The following is a 22,622-nucleotide window of genomic DNA, read 5'->3' as shown; positions in this document are numbered from 1 at the left end:
ATCTGACAATACGTGTATTCACATGTATGCTTTGTGTTTGCAATTATCCATGTGCAAGCTTTGTGTTTTTCATGTGTAAGCTCCGTGTTTTTTATTCATATTGGTAGATGACTTAGTTTGAGAAAGTTAAAATCGACATTGCTTGAGGACAAGCAAACATGAAAGGAAAATCAATTAAGTTAATGAAAAGTCAAAAGACATGAAAGGAAAAGTTGTGACTCCCTCAACAATGAGATATAAAAGGGAGAAGAAAACCTCATTTGAGAGGGGGGGATAATTTGGAAATGAGAAGTGCAGATCTGATTATGAAAGGTTGTGTCCCTTTCAAAGGGTAGAAATAATGAAGAGTTGCACTCTTTCAAAGGGTGCTAATGGTGAAAGGGTATGTCTCTTGCCAAAGGGCATACATGATGAAGAGGTGTGACCTCTTCCTCAAATTGAGAGATATAAAGGGAAGGAATCAAAAGCATCTAGTGGCATCACTATTGATCAGATCATATCAGAATTGTTATCAAGTTACAGGCAGTAACGTTTATGTTCTTGGTGGTATGCATGTGGATGTGCTTAATATGTATGCTTAGTATATGAAGCTTGATAAAGTAGTTATGCAGAATCTAGTAATAATATTGTTATAAACTGCAATATGTATGACAGTCATACTTAATTTCATATATATTTATAATACATGAGAAGTTAGTGTACTTATAGTTTAAATCATGTTATTACTGTCAGCATTTAAGAAGATGGGGATGAGATGTTCCAAAGAGGGGCAGTCTAAATCCAAGCAATAGGTTAAGTCCCAAGATAGGGTGGGGATCAGCGACCCATAAGCCTTGAGGCTATAGACCCAAGATATTGAAGGGCTTAGATCTGTAAACTTTGAGGGAACCTATTGTAGTTGGTCTCTAAGCGTTTTGGTAACATACGTAAACCCTTCTCCCTTAAAACTGAAGTAGTAACAAGGTTTGATATCTATATTAATAATGATATTAATCATCTAATGAGGAAAATAGATAAGCACTTGTTAATAACTAATTGAAGCATATTAATCAATTTTAATATGTTGAAATGGATCAAGTAGGGGACATTACATGTCGTTTTGGGTTTATTCCCTTGTGTTCATGGTCTTTACCGTGTTTGAGTTTCATTGCATTTGGCTTTGTTTCCCATAAGATGTGGATTCCTGTATTGTCCCTGTTGATATGTTCTCACCGGTTAGTCTTGCAGAGTGTTGAGCGAAGATGATTTCGGGTTGCGGTTGATCTCTGTGACTTGCGGACCGTTAGAAGTGTTGTTTTGGGCCTTGGTCAGTATTCCCGAAGGTCTGCACATCGTTTTATGATTTGGAGATTTTCTTAGCGATTTGAGCCGACATGTTACCGTTGCACGTGAACCGGTTGGTCTTTGGGTTGACTTGATTGAGTTGTAATTATTTGCAGATGGTATAAATGGAAGCTTGTGAATCATTTGAAGAGGGAAGAGAGGTGAGAAGATTAAAAGACAAAGCCTTGAGATTGAGCGAAGATGTAGAACCAGCGAGATTCTGATCCGGTAGGACTGAGGCCGAAAGGTTGAGGTCTAGGTTAGGGTAGAACTGGTAGATTGTTACCGAAAGCCGATTTGATATGTGGATGATCTGCGGATCTTGTAATTGCATTGCAAGCATTGTTTGTATCATGGACTGCGATCCAGCATGTGGCATGTGTAATCCTTCAGACTGTAATAAGATTTAATCAAGTTATTTACCGGTTATGTGTTTTGTGTTGTTACCGGTTGTTCTTTATGTTGTTTCTGGCACCTTGTTACCGGTTACCAGTATGCTTTGCATGGTTTATGTTTTAAGCTACAAGTTTGGGTTGTCCTTCATTGGATCTCCCTGCCTTGACTGCGTCAAATGGTATCAGAGTTGGTTCGTGAACCTATTGTTGGACAGAGTGTTGTTTGTGCACTAGTTGGTTGGAGAGAAGATTGAGGCAACTTGTGGACTTGTTCAGATCGCCGAACATGAGGCAGGGCAAGGTTTACAGGTAGACCTCCAATCCAAGAGCTTGATCTTGAGGTAGTTAGTGGGTGGAGACTTTAACAGATCGTCGATTGAGGCAGGTTGTAGTTTGGATCGGTAGATCTTCGTGGAGAGGCAACCGGAAGCTGTGGTTAGATCGTCGAATCCCATAACGCAGTTGCAAGTACCTATTGATCGATCACCAAACCAAAGAAAGTGATGGGACTCACTTTTCAATTAACCCTGAGAGTCTGATGTAGGAGCACCGATCTAGTTCTTATCAGTTGGGCATTTTCAGTGGAATTTCTTGAGAGCGTGACATTTCTTCATGTTTGAGTGTTTAGCATTATGGTTTTGGGTTTATTCCCTTGTGTTCATGGTCTTTACCATGTTCGAGTTTCATTGCATTTGGCTTTGTTTCCCATAAGATGTGGATCCCTGTATTGTCCCAGTTGATATGTTCTTACCGGTTAGTCTTGCAGAGTGTTGAGCGAAGATGATTTTGGGTTGCGGTTGATCTTCATGACTTGCGGATCGTTAGAGGTGTTGTTTTGGGCCTTGGCCGATATTCCCGGAGGTCTGCACATCATTTTATGATTTGGAGATTGTTCTTATTGATTTGAGATGACATGTTACCGTTGCATGTTTCATGAACCGGTTGGTCTCTGGGCCGACTTGATTGAATTGTAAATATTTGTGGATGGTATAAATGGAAGCTTGTGAATCATTTGAAGAGGGAAGAAAGGTGAGAAGATTAAAAGACAAAGCCTTGAGATTGAGCGAAGATGTAGAACCAACGAGATTTTGATCTGGTAGGACTGAGGCCAGAAGGCTGAGGTCTAGGTTAGGGTAGAACCGGTAGACTATTTGGGTTCTCCTTCATTGGATCTCCCTGCCTTGATTGTGTCAAATTGAGACATTTATTTTTTATTAAAAAACAGCCAAAACTAGAGGGCTGACCCGAAGTACATAGCAAGCCTCAAAGAGAGCATTAACAACACAAACACAACAGCCAAATGACATAGCATCATCCAATCCCTATCTTAACTATCAAAAATATAATCCACCTACTACTATAGAAGATCACAAGATTGATGGCAATCTTGTCCATATAACGTCTGAAAAAGCAGATATCCACAAAGAAACTGACATTAAACCAACTAACCCTAGTAGTAAGCATATTGTTCATACGGCAGTATCTGGAAAAAATAAAAAGAGTCTTAACAAGCCACACAGGGTTGATGATGAAATTAATCATAACCAGGATCCAACAGATCCAGCATCGAATCCTTAAACAAAAATGGAAAAAAACACCCATTATTCATTTTTTCCAGTCACCATGTGTTGGGAAAGCAGCAGACTGGTCCAATCATCTGCAAGGAACTTAAACAAATCCTTCGTGGTGTCACCTCCCAAACCTCCCTGGTTCTCTTTATCCTGATGCAGAAGACACGAAGTAGTGGCCGAGAAATGCATGACCTTCAGGGCAAATTTCGCAATTTTGTTGAAATGCATATCCAGAGAGTCAAGCTTCTTTTTCACACTATTCAGATCCTCGGAAATTGCTTTACAGCCCGTACATTGAAAAGACTCCACCTTTTCACCTCCATAAACAACAATTTGAACGCCCTCAAACTTCCTTCCATCTTCCTCGCAAATTTGTTTACCTTTATCATTGGGGGGGAAGTTGCAGATAAAGGGGAGGTGTTCTTACTTTCTTCCTGCAAAGTCCTAGAGTTGGGAGCATTGGTGTCCAGTTTAGAAGACTCTGAAGCCTTTGTGGCCTCCATGTCATCCTCTGCCTTATCACTGTCCTCCTTCTCTGGGTCTTCCATATCATCTTTGACATAGTTTTTTCTCACAACAAGTTGTTTCATACGGGGTTTACTAGCAAATCTATTGGACCTACAAGAGTTCACACCATCTTCCACGTCAAACTCAACTAAAAGGATCTTGGGATCATTTCTGGGTTTTTTGGAGGCGACTTTGGCAGCAGAAGGGTTACATTTTTTTTTTCCCCAATTTTAGGAGGGGAAATGAGGGGGGTGTGGCCAGGGGATTGACAATATTGGGATTTTTTTAGGTCTTCTTATTTCCCTTTTTAGCACCAACAGGGTCAGCAGAGGGGCCCGGGTAGGAGGGGGTAGGCTGGACAGAGATAGGTTTGGGTGGATAGAGGGTCCGATGGAAATTTTAAAGATGAAACATTAAACCTTGGTGAAGGATAGTGAAGTTGCTATCCTAACTCATACATTGCCAAACATCCTTAATAGTGGACTCCAAAGCATGTAGTAAAAAGAAGGGAAAGGAAATAATATCATGGTTACGGAAATGATTAAGCAACGAGAAGTGGTAGTAATAGAAAACCCCATATCTACCTTCAAGGGTAAAATACTTCATGACAATTTTACACACCTGGTCCCACAAATAAGGAAGACAATCTCTGTTGAAGCCCCCCGTAGCTTAACAGGCTCCTCACCCTTTTTGAAGAATCTGTTCATGTTGGTTTCATCAATGACCCTACTAGTCTTCTTCCATTTCCTTCCCTCGATAGACAAACCGGTAGCCTGGGCAATGGCATCCTCATTAATTTCAAAAGAGATACCACCCATGATGACTCTCTTGTCATTCCAGCTATTAACAAACTGCAAGGAAAGACTTTCATCGAACCCAGTCATGGATTCCATGAACGGAACAATGCCTCCTTCCTTGACATACATCCACACACAAGGGTCATTGCGGATGCACTCATCAATAATGTCTAGCTCAACCCGGACTAAATCCTGCCCCATATCAGTTTCTTCCAGAGTGATGTTGGTAAGCAGCGTCGAGCTAATTATGGACTTGCAGAGAGAGAAACCAGCGTGAAGTGCAAGAATGGCCAACAGAATTTTAGACGAAGTGTGATAAAAACGATAATAATTATCAGTTGTGGTGCTTCCCAAGGCAAGTACTCACTAGCTCCGATAAGCATGCGAAAGGACACCTCTTATCTCCTCCGCCAACTTGCATAAAGCTTCATTTTGGAAATATCTTGAACTCTAGTTAAAGCAATAATTATTGTACTTGCTAGGGTCTATCATATTAATGATTAAAGGATGCAGTTGCAAACCGTTGGCATCACAAGTATAGGTGGCCAAGCACGTCATCACCAGGTCAAAGCGGTGCAGAGTATGGGGACCACCATTGGCCACCTTGGCAAAACCCGACCAATTCAAATTTGAATTTCCCGCCTTCATCATGGTCCCCCAGATAGACCAGTATATCCACCCGTAAAATAAACCATAGCAATTCATTGGTCGGTAAGGTAATTTTGATCTCTCCCTATGAGGGATTTTTGTATGTCAGAAAGTGATGCCAAGTGTCTCCAACACCTCATACCCTTCATCTCAAGGCTCGCCGCAGCCAGTGAGTCCGCCATCGAATTGCCCTCTCTATAAATATGTTGAATGTGAAATTCCTCCAGCCAAACAATCATAGACCATATGTCCTTGAGAATGTTGCGAATCATCCAGCTAATCCCGGAAACACCTTTGGTCGCCTCAATGATCAGCTTAGAATCCCCCTCAATGACCAATCTTTTAGAGTCAATAGTGAGAGCCAATTTAAGACCCCAGAAGAGCGTTAAGGCTTCAGCCATGTTACTCGAGGCTTAACCAAAATTGCCAGCATAGGCCAAAACCAAATTGCCCAAGTTGTCCCTTATAATTCCACCTCCTGTCGCAACCCCACTGCGAGCGGCTCCATCAAAGTTGAGTTTAAACCATGAGGGGGAAGGGGTCGACCATCTAGTGTTGAATCTCTCCAACCTTTTAGAATTGTCATATTGGAGGAAGTTGTCAGGCAAATTCCATATCCTAACCCAATTGCAATCCATCTCCAAAGGGGTGTATTGTGGCTTTTTCCATTTGCAGACCAGAGCATTCTCCCTAAGAAGCTTCTCTGTTATGCCGACCACATTGTCCACAAAGTTGTTGGTATCACGGAAGATTCAGTTATTCCTTTCCTTCCAGATGTTCCAGCAAATATGAGGAGGGATGAGTTTCCAAAACTGTCTGATCGGGGGTGAGATGACGGGCACTCCCAGTTGATGACAAACTGTTGTAAGTCTTCTAAGAAGGTCCAGGCGATGTTGAATTTTTGTAAGACTTTGTACCAGACCATGGAGGCAAAGGGACAATGAATAAAGAGATGATTGATACTTTCCTCAGCGCGATTACACAGCACACACCAATTGGCCATCAGAAAGCCTCTCCTCTTAAGGTTATCAATGGTTAGGATCTTCCCATGGAGAGTCGTCCACCTGGAAAAAAAAATATTTTTGGGATAAGCTGTGAATTCCAAACTTTCCTCCAGCTGTAGAAATCATTGGTAGGAGTGATGAGAAGATTGTAGGCTGACTTGACACTGAAGGACTCGGAGGAATTCTTTGCCCAAACAAACTTGTCAGCATGGGGGGATAGGGGAATCCTGACCTCCTCAAGAATGGACTGAAGATCCCCCGCCAAATGACCCAAATGAGTGTTATCCCCCAGGCCATCAGCAAGCCTCATCCAACGGCGAAGGGGGGATATGTAATTCATCACGAGAGGACCAAGTGATTCCTTGAGACTCCCCATGAGGCAGCTGAAGCGAGTAAAGGCCAGGGGTCTATCCCCAATCCGGTTATCTTCCCAGAATCTAATCTTCTCACCATTGCCCATCTGCCATTTTAGGCCTCCCTTAAGCAGTTTCCGGCTTTTGACAATGCTACAATATAATCCTCATTGCCATTTTAGATACACTTCTTCACATAATTATGCTATATGGTCCCAAAAATATTAAATTTCTGTTATAAAACCATTATTTCTAGAACTTCGTGAAATGCTATATTGGTCTCAAAAAAAATGTTACAAAACCATTAATTATTTCTTGTATCCCTTTGGGAACTTGTGAAAATAAACATTATTATTATGTGTCTAGTTCTTTTTGTCTTGCCTTTTATTGTAAACAACACTACTCATTTCATAAATCAGCTTTGAATTGCTTTGGACTTAACCTCAAAATGAAAGCATTGGCTCTAGTCCTCTTTATCAATTAGTAAAAATTTATACAAATATAAAAAATATTAATAATATAGACATATGATACTAGGCAAAATATTTCACTTTTTACTATTTTAGATATTGATAATTCATTAAAGAATAGGTCTTATATTTATTGCCATTAATTATTTTCGTTTGACATGTAATTGTCTAATTTGAGAAATTGTTTTAAATAGCAATTTGCCAATTGATCATTTCTTTTGGTACCATAATTTCAATTGTTTCAAGATGAAATTGCATTTTCAGTTGTAATATACTATAATAATAACTATGTTATATAATTGATATATTAAAATTAAAATTAAATTATTAATCATATTAACTATTATAAATAGAATATCATAAATTAAAATTATATTCATCTTTTAAAATATATTTACTTGGAAAACTAAAAAAAATTATATACATTAGATAAAATAGTTTTTCTCTTTATTTAAAATAATTATTATAAATATCTTAAATACATTAAAGTTATTTCACTTTTAATTTGAGTTATTTATCAAACTATTTAAAAAAATTGTTTCACTTTTGTCATATTTTTTATCATTAAAGGAGTAAAATTTTATTGAACCCAAGTGAATTACAAAGCAAGAAGGGCAAGCAGCCCAACAAGGAACATCAAAGCATTACACTTCTCTATCTTCAGCAACTAACTACTCCAACATATGAGACAACTTCAAAGATAATTGTGCCCTATCCACAATGTTCCAGCCTTGCAAATGTTCAAAAGCTCATTTGGCCAAATACTTCGCTACTCTATTCCACTCCTTAGGAATATGAGTAGAAGTTGCAGATTCCAAAAAGTTGCCCAACCATAGAATCTGTCAAATAACAAAAGCAAGGTGTCGAATAACATAAACTAGTCACTGCTCAGTTAGCAAATTCACCACCACTTGTGAATCTGACATAATTTGTTTCCAACCAAGAGCACAACTTCTCTCCACAACAAACAAAATGGTGAGAGCCTCCATGTAATTATTTGTATAAAACCCATTATAAATTGAAAAGATAAATTGAACATAACCAAAGCTATCACAACCTACACCACCAATATCAATAGAATCGGGATTCCCCCTTGAAGAGCCATTAGTATTTATCTTCAAAACTCCTTGATGAGGAGGAAGCCAATGACCCACCCGATCAATCTTCCGCTTAGGTTGCTTGGACTCCCACTTAACTAAGCTCCACTTAGAGGAAAGCAAATTAGCACGAAAAAGCATCAAATTCCTCAAGGAAATAGGAAGGAGACACTTAAACACAACACCTGGAAATAGGAAGGAGCCACGTGAACACAACACTTGTAAATAGGAAGAGCCTAAATCACAGATTGAAGAAGAGTCACCCTAGCAACTATGGAGAGCCATCGATGTGTCCAATGGTTAACCTTTTGATGTAACTTATCCAATAGCTCCCGCCTGTAACCCCTAAGCCGCTTGCCTACAACTAGATAAACCAAGGGAAGATAACCAATTTGAAACCTCAAAATATTTGAAAGTGGCAGTGCTTTGGTAGCCCATTAACCCAACTCCAACCCTAAATCAAACCTTGAGAAACCTGAGACTTGATGAATCTGCCCAAGCTCTCAACCATAATAATAAACAAATAGGGAGATAAAGGGTCCCCTTGGCAAAGGCCCCTGGAAGCCCCAAATAACTTAGAAGGCACGACGAAGAAGTAACACGGTTCATTGTCCAACTAACCCATTCATTACTAAATCCAAAGGCTATGAGAATTTTTTGCAAGAATTGCCACTTAACCCGATGATGAGTTTTAGACATGTCAAGTTTAATGAACATGGATTTTTCCTTAGATGTTGCCATGGAATGCATAGCTTCAGCAACAACCACCACTCCATCACCACTCCATCGAGAATTTGTTTCCCTGCAATAAAATCTTCTTGCTCATCCAAGAACAAATACCAAAGTCAAATCGTGAACCTCTATGTAATCAATTTAGTAATGATTTTATAGACCATATTACAGAGCAATCAATTTAGTAATGATTTTATAGACCATATTACAGAGCAATGGTCAAGCGATTGGCTCCTTTTTTAAAAATGAGAACAAAAAGAAAAATTGTACCCTTATTATAAGCTTTGTATATATCAAAACAAAAATTATGAAGTAGTTCCCTTTGTAGTATTGTATTATAGTATTCAATAGTATGGTTGAAATCAAATTTGTTTCATAAAAAATATTAGAGTTTCTCTATCGAAGTAAAAGATAAACATTAGAGAAAATATTACCTACACTCATCTGGTCATTGATAGTATAGGTCATTGATAGTACATACAAAATTTCTATTAAAAAAAATTAATAATAGATATTATTCTAATTTTATAATATGAGCATGTTTAACTAGCTTCCTTAAATGATTTTGAGACAATTGAACTATCTACTAATTTTTGCAACATTGGTAGCAATAAGATTGTATATGTATATTATTTAATACATATTAATTGAACAAACAATAATAAATATGTATGTTACGGAATCAACTCAAGTTCAACTAGACTAGTCAAAGTTTGCATAGCACTAATCAAACTTGAAACTATCGACCCTAACAACTATAATATTTATTGACACTAAAATTGTTATATTACAACCTGCAAGAATTGATTAGTCTCAAATTATTATAGTCTGCTCCTAAATTGATGCCATCTATTAAAAGAGATTGCTACATGGCACTTTGTTTAATATCTTGAAATTATTAAATATCTTTAAATACTTTCAATTTAATTTATTAATATCTTCAAATATCAGTATACCTTTAGATAGATCAGCCAGATACTTCAACCTCAATAGATGCACTAAATATGTTACTTGGGCAAGAAAAAATTTTCTCATTTATTAATTGTCTTGGCGATAAGCAATTTGTCCAGCTGCCTGTTAAATTCAGTGTTTCAACAATACAAGTTTAATTACCACCCCCCGGTCATAGAATTGTATAAGCATTTATTATTTAGTGCTCTAGTCAAAACAAAATTTGACTACAAAAAAGTAACTTGACTACGACAATACTAAGTAACTTGACTACGACAATACTTTTATCTACCTGCATGATAATCACCTTTCCTAAAGCTCATAAGTAGAGGAGTGACATATTTCTACCAAAAAGATCATTCAAAACCTACTTTGTTCAAGAGTCCAAATACCAATAGGCATTAGTACTTCAATGGCATTTAACCAAAATCTTATATGTTTTATATGGTAAAAGTAGAGAGATGTGTGCTTCTCAATACTTATGGATAAGTACCACAAAAAAAAAAGGAAGTTAAAAAACCTGAATAAGATTCGAATAATTGTAGCTCCTAATCTCCATTTTCTTAAATACCTCGGCAACTCCAAATAGATGCGTGAAACATTTTTAACACGGAACAGATCAATCACAACACTTCATTTTTTAACTATTCACATGCCAGTAGGCATTACAAAAGGCTCCTCTGTTAGCATGGCTTGCAAAGATAAAAATAAAAGGTCATCGCTATTGATAATGAACAGAGCAGTGACTATCAAAGGAAAAACACAGGTTTTCTTAGAGACTATTGTAATAGAAGCATTCAAAAAGTGGCAATCATGGCTAGAATTTTTTGGATAATTAGAATCAGATATACTAATTTCTTCTAATGAACATTTTATGAATATACTAAACGGAAGAAACACTGTAACAGAGCTCAAGCAAAACTCTTCTCAGGATATGGATTAAATTAAGAAACGTAACTGCCCCTCCATCCAATAGTTTCTTATGATAGACCCAGAATTAATAATACAAATTCAACTAGACCAACGTCAAAACGTGTCAGAGGGAAAAGGAACTTTTGCTCATGTACTTTCCTGTCCGCCGATTGTATTATCTGGAATGGAGTAATAATATTATCTACAAACCGTAACACCAATCTCAACTACTAGCAGGGAACTTTTCACACCATTGAAAGGTCCCTTCTTTCCTATCTGGCAATTTCCTTTGGGCTTAATCCTAAAATCACGACACAAGCTTATTTCAGGCAAAATACAAATAAAAGCCGTTTTACATGGTTGTCTATGTGCTGTCTGTAAAATCAGCATCAATTACATCATCGCCTCCAGGAGCTTTTTCTCCTGGGCTACCTGAATCTGCAGGACCACTAGCAGCTGGCCCACCAGCTGCTCCTTGTTGGTAAACAGATTGCCCTAGCATCATTACTTCTTGATTGAGGGCTGCCATGCTATCCTTCATTGCCTGTGTAGAGCCACCAGCAACTGCATCTTGTAGCTCTTTTAGCTTGGCCTCGACCTTACCTTTTACCTCTGCAGGTACCTTATCACCAAGTTCCTTCAACTGTTTTTCAGTCTGATAGATAACAGACTCAGCTTGATTCTTTGTGTCAATTTCTTCTCTCTTTTCCTTGTCTTCTTTAGCAAATTTTTCAGCCTCTTTCACCATTCTTTCAACCTGCAATCATAAGCTCAACAAGATGTAGCTACATTGATGCAAGCCAAAAGCAACTAAACAAACTCTATATTTACAATTTACTAAAATGGGGAGTTTGATCACAGAATTTTGAAATTACCTCATCAGTTGGTAGGGTACTTGCACCCGTTATGGTAATGTCCTGCTTCTTTCCAGTGCCTTTGTCTACAGCAGTGACTGAGAGGATACCATTTGCATCAATGTCAAACTTAACCTCTATTTGAGGCACCCCTCGAGGAGCAGGTGGTATCCCATCCAACCGGAAACTCCCAAGAGACTTGTTGTCTCTCACAAACTCTCGTTCCCCTTGCAAAACATTGATTTCAACACTTGTCTGACCATCGGCTGCTGTAGAAAACACCTCAGATTTTGAAGTGGGTAGAGTGGTATTCCGTGGAATGATCTTTGTCATTACACCACCAAGAGTTTCCAACCCAATTGAGAGTGGGGTGACATCCAGAAGCACAATATCACTGACATCGCCAGCCAACACTCCAGCCTAATAACCAATGCATCAGAAATATTTTATTGATTGATTTCATATGCAGAGAGACAATGATGAAAACAAAATACTCCAGACAAAATCTCCAAGTCAAATACACCTAGTCGAAAGTTGCTAACAAGATAATTAATTCTTTGCAAGAAGTTCAACTCCATACACACCTGAACAGCTGCCCCTAGAGCAACAACTTCATCTGGATTTACAGTGACATTGGGTTCTTTGCCAGTCATCTTCTTGACAAGTTCCTGAACAGCAGGAATCCTGGTTGATCCCCCAACCAAGATAATTTCATCTAGGTCTTTGTAGGACAATTTTGCATCTCTCAATGAATTCTCCACAGGAGTCTTCAGCCTGCAACAAGTGTAAAAATGGTGAGAATGTACAAAATCTAATCCACAATACAATGGATAAAGTGCGCCTCCCATGAACACCAACTTGTTTGTAGACAAGCATGGGGAAACTGCAATTCTCTGAAATTAGTTAACTGTAAAAACTTACCGGTCAAGTAGATCCGAACACAACTCTTCGAATTTAGCCCTTGTAAGCGATGTCTCAATGTGCTTAGGACCATCTGCGGTAGCCGTTATGAATGGTAAACTGTGGCACAGATTGATAATTGAACATTATAGTCACCGAATTTTCCAAATAATGGTGAGAAGTTAAAGAAAAAACTGAATTTAATACAGTCAGCAAGCATCTAACACACTCAAAAAGATTGAAACATTTTAGCCATCACAAAACGGTAGAAATAATCTTCACACCCTAGCACAACAACATAAATGCTAAGTCCTACCATAATTTTAGTATTATCTTGTTATGGAAATAAACCTCCTGGGACTTAAAGTTTTGCACTCACCTAATGCTTGTTTGTGTGAGTGACGATAATTCCATCTTTGCCTTTTCTGCTGTTTCTGTTAACCGTTGAAGTGCTTGTTTGTCTTTTAACAGATCAATTCCCTCATCTCTCTTAAAGCTCGCAGCCAGCCAGTCAACAATTCTCTATAACAACAAATCAACTAAATTACAACCTTGAATCCAAATAAAACTGGTTGATTCAGCTAAAGCTAAATTCAAGAAAACAGTCAAACCTTGTCGAAGTCATCTCCTCCTAGATGAGTGTCACCTGAAGTGGAGAGCACCTCAAACACACCATCTCCAACCTCAAGCACTGAAAAAGAATTACCAAATGTTGGAACTTGCATTTCTAATAAGATCAATTCAAGCAATAGCTGCATAAACCATTGTACAAAAACTACCCTATAGAAATGGTTTATAATTTCAGGAAAAATAAAATCCTCAATGCTTAAATTAGAAAAGAAAAGTTGATTTAACAATAAGAGATTGCAACATAAAATTGAAGATTAGGGATAAACAAATACAACTAGGAACTTAAAAGTAGTAATTATAAGCAATGATTAACTAAAGCCTGAAGAATTGGAACAGAAGCATAACATGTGCAGCTTTGAATGAACAGCTTAAGATCAACAAAACTTCCATCACGACACAATTGCACACATGGAATCTACAGCATGCAAAACAAGGCACACAATATTTTGCCACAGAATCATAACTCAGGGACACCAGATATTCAGGCATACGTAATGATAGAGGAATGAACACAAGTGACCTATTAAAAGGTTGAAAAGCACAAAGAAAATAGTAAAGTATTCCCAACTTGACAAACATCACAACAAACAAAATGCAACAAGAACGCATAAATTTGCAAAAACATAAGCACTTCTTTTGTTAATCATGCTGATCAATACAAAAAAATGCCACTAAATGTAAGCCCAGTGCCAAGATAAGAAAACGCCAATCGCTAAGATGAATAAACCAAAAAAAAAAAACAAGCAATTATACTCCATATTTACAGTGTCTAAAATTGTTAGCAAAATCAAAAATTTATGTGCTTATAATACAGCTTTTCTACCTGAAACATCAAATGTTCCGCCACCAAGATCAAAAACAAGTATAGTTTCATTGTTCTTTCTCTCAAATCCATATGCCAATGAAGCAGCAGTTGGTTCATTGATAATCCTCAAAACTTCCAACCCAGCAATTCGACCAGCATCCTTAGTAGCTGTTCTCTGGGAGTCATTGAAGTATGCAGGAACTGTGACTACAGCCTTGTTGACCTTCTCATTCAAAAACTTGGAGGCATCATCTACAAGTTTTCTCAAAACCTGCATCATAGAAAACCCAATGCATTTTTAAGGCCCCCAATTGCTAAAATACCCAAAAATTCACTTCAAGTTCAGACCCAAAACACTCAACCATAAAACATTATCAGTAAACAAAACCACCTCTTAGTTATAAGCAACGTAGAATCAAGAACCATTCAAATTATACACAAATCCAAAATCTAAGAAGGTGAGAAAACTGTCACACGTTAAAAATATATATTGGAAATAATTAAAGCATAAAAGCTAATATCAGCATAAAATCTTCCCACCCAAAAGGCTTGCCTTCCAGGCCAGACAGATACAGATAAGGGTTACTTCATTAAAATATCTTACAGTTGCAGTAAGGTAATGAATTCACCACTCAATAACATTTGTGTTTCTTGTTTGCATTGACTCAATTGAACTTATTACTGTAGGTTTAATTCAAAATCTTGTTTTTAACTCGTTAAAATAAATTTAGTTATATCCCATGCACACATTTTCTTCCATCTCATACAACTTACATTTCAAAATTTTAGAATCAAAAGCTGACTCCACCACACTACATATAGGATTATTCGTGAACACGTGACATGCAAATCAAGACTAACAATTTAATATATTACAACATCAATCAGAATAAAACCCAAAAAGTATACATTAAATGCATAGCTTTCTAAGCCCTCAAAATACCATATGAAAAAATATAGACCCTGATCTAAAAAGGAAAGAGAGGCACCTATTGGACTGGGTATATATTTCAAACAGATATTGAATTTTGATATTTTCAACATATGGAGCACAAAAATTAATTATTAAGCTGGCAATGACGAACCCCCTTTCAAAACTGCAAAAAGGATAAAAAAGCCCGAACAGAGTGTTAAAAGCTGCTATCAACAAATACCATGTCCATCAGAACTAGCCTTCTAAAATACTCACAATCCTAACAATTATAAGAAAAGAAAACTCATCAGAACAACAAAAGCTTAGGATTTCACTGATCCGTATATTCCTTCGGAAGCAAACCACTACCCAAAAACCACAAAATGCAGCTATTCTAATTTTAATACAAGTAATTGAAAAGAAGTCAGCAACTCACTGATTCAAACCTTTCTCACAGTGCATTTTGCTTTGGTCCATAACTAAGCTAATACCAACAAAAACCATATCAAAACTAAAGCTAGCTACCACTTTGGTGCTAGAAAAACCCACAATATACCCACAAGGATACACTATCACCATCATATACTAAAGTGAGAATGTGCCACATCTTTCCCCACATCAGATCTTTGGATTGAATACTCTTCAGTAGGAAGGGGTACTCTGATTTACTGCATTGCATGCTGCTGGCTTGGGTAGTCTTTCGATAATCACTACTCACTGGGTGTGTGGAATAATGATGTTTAAGTGCTGGTTTGGTTCTACTGTTTTTAGCTTGTGGGAGAAGAGTACAACATTTCTGATTCAGAAATGTTTATAATCAGTATTTCAGCTCTGATTTTTTGCTCTTTTCCGATGGCCGCCTCATCCAGTGGTGGGTAAGGCAAATGGCAACGCACAGAGGTAAAAGGGAAGAGTGGTTTCAGTGGTAGAAGGAAGGAGCAGATAGCAGGTGAGGGCATGATTGACAATTTCAGAGTACCTGGAGAAAAAGATATCAACTCAGATCTGTAGGCATGGCTATTAGACATATGGGATTTGGCAAAAAGCATGGAAATGATTTCATGTGTACAAGGGAAGCTATGCCGAAGCTTTTGCTGGACCCAGTCTATTTGCTGGGTGAAGAAACATGTTCCACATAGCTCCATCATTGAATTGTGCCTCCATGCTATCAATGGCAGCAAGGACCTACCTACTTCAAGACAAATAAAAATCCAAGCAGAAGCTTTTCTCAATTGCCATCTAGAGCACTTTCATGATCTGATGGACAACATTTGCAGGACTCACAAGGCAGGCATAGAAAGGTCTCTAGATAAATCTGATTGCTGCAGCCCGCCTTATTCTTCTCAGTGGTGCTGTGATTTTGAAACAGCTGATGAGCTGTGGTAAGTCCCCTCTCCTGAGACGAGGAGAAGGTGCCAAAGATGTCATTCCATGTCTGGTTGTGTAAGAAGGACTGTGTAATTTGCTCCTCCACCCTCATCTCCATATTTTGTTGACAGTGGCATTGGGTGGACCACAGTAAGTTGCCCTCTACAGCCGTTTTTGGTCCACTGTTTGAAGCTGTAGGGTCTGTGATCTGATTTTCTTGTGCTGGTTTGTGTGTCCAGGAGTGATTAAATATATAGCATTATAGCTTGTAAAGTTTGTGCCTGTGTTATGGTTTTTGGTTTTCTTTACTCTTCCATTTCTCAGTTTGGTGGATCATTGACTTGTAGAGTAGTTTTTTTGTAAAGGGGAGCAGTCCAATTCTGTCACCACGTTCGCCGAATTTATGGCTTCAGGTTCGAAATTTGGCAAATCTATAAAAATTTAATAAAATTCGAAAAAGTTCACCAGGAATTCGTACAGAACATGAAGCGATTTTTATTCTTCATCCCAATTAAAAATTTTGTGGCCGTGCCCAACCGCAATTGAAACCATTTTGGTCGTGCCCAGCCACAACGTATGAGCCACTGCCTAGCCACATTGTGTGAGCCCCTACCCAGCCGTGACTGGGTCCCTCGTGCTTGCAGTGCAGCAGCCGTCCCTCTAACTCTAAAGTTTAGAGTTAACAATATTTGTTTTGATTTTTTGGTTTTTTTTTCAGATTAGCCGAATATGCGAACAAAGCCAAGCTAAAACATTATCATGGAACCACTTAAGACAATTAAGAAAATAATATCTATAAAAAATTAATAAAATTCGAAAAAGTTACTAATAAATAGATTTAGATTTATTTAATGTTTTTTAATTATATATACTTAATTTTCATTAAAAATTTAATACTTAGTATATTTAATTTATTATCATTTTAATTTATTTTTAAAATGTTTATTTAATATGTTTATGATGATTTTAAATCTTAAACTATTTTGATAATTTATTAGATATATTATTTATAATTTAAAATATATATATATATAAGACGAATTTAATGTCAAATTTTTTTTCGAAATTTTTGGCCTTTGCCGAACTTCATCCGAATTTAATGGTTGTCAAACTCGAATTCAAATTCGAACGCAGTGACTTAAGTCAAATTGTGAAATTTACATACAGTTAAAGTTTGTGCCTGTGTTATGGTTTTACTTTTCTTTGCTCTTCCATTTCTCAGCTTGGTGTATCATTGGCTTGTAGAGTAGTTTTTTTGTGAAGGGAAGCAGTCAGATTATGAAATTTCCATACAGTTGCATGCTCTTGAAGAAAAGGGGAATTTTTCTTAGTTGGCAAGTTTAGAGTTTTTTTTTCAGAATTATAAAAAATACTTATAGCATAGAATCTGATGCACCCAACACCTACCACAATCCAAGCTTAATTGCTCTTTTTTACAGACCCTGGATGCCTCACCAAGGTTTATTAGAAGAAAACAAAAGGCACAATAACCAGGGAAAAACTAAAGCCCCATATGCAAATGGAAAAAGCTGCTATATGAAACCAAGACGTAACCTATGAACTTTTGTGCAGTTCACTTTCCATTTCAGTTATTTATAGGAAGTTAATGATCCGTTACTTCAGTCAAAAGATTCCATTTAGCTGCTCCATATTTTAATCTCTGCCTTCATTCATTGTAAACACCATGATATTTACCTAAGTCACAAAGTTCGGCAATTATCATGCTTCAAATTCAAATCTCAGCGAATTTTAAACTTTTTTATCAAATTCGTTGAAATTTAACAATAAAAGTTCGTACAGAAAAAAGGCCCCTTTTTTCATTTAAAAAATATTTTTCTGAAACACTTTTTTGAGTTTCCGGCAGTAATTTTACGGGATTTTTCACGTGTTTTCTTTAGAAAAACATGTCACCACTCATTAAACACCACACACAGCAGTTGCAATCTGTAATGATTCATTTAAAAAAAAAAACATGCCGCACGACGCCTCCAGTGACCGTAACAGTTCAGTGTGATGCCTCTGCACAATGTCTTATGTGCAACTCCATTTCACGCTGTCGTGGCATTGTCTACCACTATTTTTTCCTTGCGTTAGATTTTTTTCTTTTTAGTTTAATTTGCCGATATTTTTTTCTTTTTAGTTTAGGTTTGCAAAAAAAAGGGTTTTGAAATGTTTAATATTAATATTAATAATATAAATTTCTAAACTATTATATAATTAAATGAAAAAGTTTAGTTTCACTTTATTATATAACAATTTAAAAATTTATATCATTAATCCCAAACAAATAAATATTCATAAATATAAGCTTATAAATTTTATTTATTTTGTTGAACTATTAAATGTATATTGATATATGATATAATGTCGTAGTATAATTTAGAAATGGTTATAGATTTATAAATTTATATGATGTACTTAAAAAATTGAATATTACATGTTTTTAAATTTATTGAATATATTATCTACATTTTAAAAAAAAGGAAATTTATATAAGACAATTTTAATGCCGAATTTCATGGTCGCTGAATTCAAATTCAAATTTGAATGTTGTGACTTAAATATTTACTAACAAAAACCAGATTTTGCTAAAATACTAAATAGTAAATAAAATCCAAAACAAGGATTCCTGAAAACACTCTTTACAAAGCCATAAAACACTACCATGAAACGACAATACCAAGGTATGCTGTACCAAATCTACAATTCTTCGAGAAAAAGTGGTTATGGAAGACGGCATTCCAGAAAATCCTCACATCAAAAAACCTAAAAAATCCCTAAGAATAGCACAACTTTGCATGATATTGTCAACTACTTATCCAGAAGTGAATAGGGTCAGGTGAAGCAACTATTGCATGAGAGCAGACAGACTTACTACCTAGCCAGTGGCAGGCCCTACTATCCCAATTCTTTACTGCCTCCTAAAGCCTAATCCTTTCTAGGTCTTACTGCCTCTAGCCCATAATAGTTGTGGAATTCTGTTTACAACTACTTGTTTATAGCGGGATCCTGTAGGGGCCTTATCTCCTAATCTTTATTATTATTGTGTCAAACCTAAAACATTTTTTTCTAAAATTTAAATTCTAAACAAACACAAATACGGTACTACATTAAAAATTCTGAAAATTTCAGGAGATCATCACATATTCCCAACTAAAGTAGGAAGATCTTACGAGCAACTACATGCCAAACAAGTAACGAATTCATAAACAAAACAAGAAAAAACACACATATTAATCATACTTGACATCCTAAGGCATCAAAAAGTACTTTTCAGCTCTTTCTATCGGAAAGTCAACTACTAATTAGTTAGCATTTACATAAACATTGGCTGAAACTCCAGAGAGCAAGAATTTCTACCGACCCTGGAAAGAATTCAACTGGACTGTGAATTTTGAATTTTCCATTAAGGAAGTCCTAGAAATTAAGCCAAATCATCCTGGAACTAAAAAATAGGACATCTCATCCTGGAAAAATTAAATAACTCTCCAAGTCGATGGGAAACTGCCGCATTTGCAGGAAAATAGTTCAAGAACTACTTCTAATGAAAAACACTCCTTAGACCAATCTAAATCCCGTGAAATCTATAACAAAAGAAAAATGGTCAAAAGCATTAAAGTTATGACTTCCATAGACCTAAGAAGAAATTTCACACAAAACAGACAGCCCAGCTATTAGTTCTTGTATAATTAGCTTTCCATGTTAATTATTCATACCAGGTCAACAAACAATTAATCCGGTCATTAAACCCTCTCACGGTCAACACATTTTCCATTTCATTTTCCCCCTTAATCCAGTCGTTAATCCATCTCCTTCTCACTACATAATATATTTCCTTTTGACTGCAAACAAACAACCCACAAACCCACAAAAACAAACAAAATTCTCTACTAAATACACAAATGTAATGTTGAAAGATTATGGAACCCAACCTTCAAATCCACTTCTACATATACTCACAATTTTCCAAAAAGAAAAGAGTGCGCTGCTTAATAAAATTAAATCCGGTAGGTCAGAATAGAGATGAACTCAACTGCTGTAATCAACGATATTTTGTTCAAATCCTCTCATACCAGAGCATGAATTCAAATCCTTAAAACACAGCTCTCTGCTAGAAAAAACCCACAATGGTCCCAAAATAATATAGAACAATAGAACACAGCTGATCGAATGTAAAAAATGCTAATACAAGCAGCAGTTCCATGAAAGCGCGGCGAGTTCAAATCTCAAAAGACAGTTCGAGAGTTGAATTGTCGTCAAATATGCTGGACATTGAAATTCAATAAAATGGTTCATCCAAATCGCTGGGCAAGCGAGCAGATGTGAGCGCCTGAACAAAAGAGACTCCCCGTTGTTGTTGCAACGGAGAAGAACATTAAACTAAGAGTATTTGTTAATTTAATAACGCCCAAGCTAGGGTAGAACCTTCTTCGAAAAAAATACAGTAAACATAATGCTAGGCGCTGAAATTCAATAAGTGTCGTATCCAAATCACCGGGGGCAGCGAACATTTACAAAAGAGATTTCCCACTATCCAGGTAACTGAGCATAGCCTTAACAAAGATAATTTACCCAACACATAATAACTTAATAAACCAAAATCCGTAAGAAACTTCCTTACAAAACCCTAAAACTCTACAGAAAGAAGCAGCACAACCATCCGATACATCAGCAACAAGGGCAATGCTTAAATTTACGCTATACGCAAAATCAATAGTACTAACGTAAAACAACACAGTTAGACAAGAACTGGCAAATCCAAACCCTAAAAAACACTGACAAAATATAAACTCTCTTCAATCCATACAAAAAATCAACTAACCTGTGCAGAAATCTCTTCAGCTGCAAACTGCTTCCCAATAGCTGGGCAATCCAATTTAACATTGCCGTTCTCGTCACGAACAACCCTGTAAGACACCTGCTTTGACTCTTCGTCCACCTCGTTCATCTTCCGCCCAATAAACCTCTTTACCGAAAAGAATGTATTCTCAGGATTCACAACAGCCTGGCGTTTGGCAATCTGCCCAACAAGCCTGTCCCCGTTTCTTGTATAAGCAACCACAGAGGGCGTCGTCCTCTGTCCCTCTGCATTCGTAACAATAGTAGGCTTCCCTCCTTCCATTGCCGCCACTGCCGAATTCGTGGTCCCGAGGTCGATTCCCACCACCTTCTCATTGACGACCCTAACAGGTCTCACGGCCCGCCTCCTCTGCAGCTGCTTGCTTCGCAGGGTAATAAAACTCCCATTGAAAGCACCCTTTTGCAGGCCAAAAAAGGCGCTGTTCCTCACGCCCTGAAAATTTTTCTTCTTCGAGGCGGAGCCTGTTGCAGCCGCACCGGGTACTGCAGCTCCAAAAACGTGAACCTGAGCAGCAGCCGCCATTGATTAGGATTTCAAAAAAAAAATCCAAACCTCGGAGGACACAGCTATAGAAATGCAACTGAAACGAATGCTCTTGTTAGCCAAAAGAAGTGATTTCGAGAAAAACACAGAGAGGAATAAACTGAATGAACGTATGACGAAATTGAAGTTGAGGAGGATAAGAAGGGGTTTCTGAGTAAGAATTTGGCCGTGGGGATTTTGCCACGTGGATGTTCTAGATCGTTCTTTTGATATTAGTAGACCTAGAGGCCTGTAGGGGGTTTGAGAAAATGTGCGAATTTGTTTTGTTCGCCTTCGAGAAAATCGCTTCCAACGGAACGGACAAATATTTGTGACCCGTAAAATTTTGTGGTCTGCCTAATGCCGAGTTTCTGTAGTAAAAACTCTTTGACTACTCTTTTTTCGCAGCTGTGAAGGGTAGATAGGTGAGGTGGGTTTTAACCTCAAAATGGGTTTGGAGAAAAGAGGATTTGAAATTAGGATGTGAGTGGTAATGGTTTTGGATAAATTGTCAAGGTGGTGTATTTAAACAAATGTAAGGTTAATGGGCGGATGTGTGGGGAGAGATGTGTATGTGATGTAAGGTTTATTGTTGGGCGGAAGAAGAGTGTGGGATGAAATGGAAATGGGAATGGATTCTTTTATGTCTATGATATCGGTCGATCTATTTTGGGGTCTACAGATGGCTTAGGATGGGTTACATGGAGGGGGGCCTTCCTAGAAAAAAATTGTAATATACATGTTTCTACTAACATGAAAAATAACCTAACATTCATATCATAAATCAAAAGTTGCTCATAAAATCTACATATGATTTGTTTTTGCATTGAATTAACTTTCCTTCATGTTATGACAATTTATAAGCAACATAAAGAATAACTGGAAATGTTGAGTAATGTTAAGTAAGAATCTAACATGTACATATTTTGAATAACTTCGTCTATTTAATTTACCATTAAAATACATAACATTTAGAAAGAGAGGAACGAGTTTAGAGTATTTCTAGATG

At 37.1% G+C, this 22,622-nt stretch overlaps 1 protein-coding gene across 1 annotated transcript; it reads right to left on the bottom strand.

Moving 5' to 3' along the window:
- Positions 1-10,759: 10,759 nt before the first annotated feature.
- On the bottom strand, positions 10,760-21,762 carry LOC131034355 (stromal 70 kDa heat shock-related protein, chloroplastic). The gene is made up of 8 exons (XM_057965824.2): positions 21,053-21,762; positions 13,968-14,220; positions 13,126-13,205; positions 12,894-13,036; positions 12,536-12,634; positions 12,199-12,388; positions 11,636-12,034; positions 10,760-11,517 (listed from the first exon to the last, which is right to left on the bottom strand). Exons 1-8 carry the CDS (start codon positions 21,611-21,613, stop codon positions 11,125-11,127), a joined length of 2,118 nt encoding a protein of 705 aa, XP_057821807.1. The 5' UTR covers positions 21,614-21,762; the 3' UTR covers positions 10,760-11,124.
- Positions 21,763-22,622: the final 860 nt, after the last annotated feature.

This window comes from Cryptomeria japonica, chromosome 3 (genome assembly GCF_030272615.1).
Source record: "Cryptomeria japonica chromosome 3, Sugi_1.0, whole genome shotgun sequence".
Classification (NCBI taxonomy): domain Eukaryota; kingdom Viridiplantae; phylum Streptophyta; class Pinopsida; order Cupressales; family Cupressaceae; genus Cryptomeria; species Cryptomeria japonica.
This window is presented reverse-complemented; position numbering and strand designations above follow the sequence as displayed.

Coding starts and splice junctions, on each gene's coding strand:
- LOC131034355 (XM_057965824.2), bottom strand. CDS start 21,613: ATGGCGGCTGCTGCTCAGGTTCACGTTTTTGGAGCTGCAGTACCCGGT. Junction 12,035..12,198: donor CTCTAGGGGCAGCTGTTCAG/GTGTGTATGGAG, acceptor ATTGGTTATTAG/GCTGGAGTGTTGGCTGGCGA. Junction 11,518..11,635: donor GTACCCTACCAACTGATGAG/GTAATTTCAAAA, acceptor TTATGATTGCAG/GTTGAAAGAATGGTGAAAGA.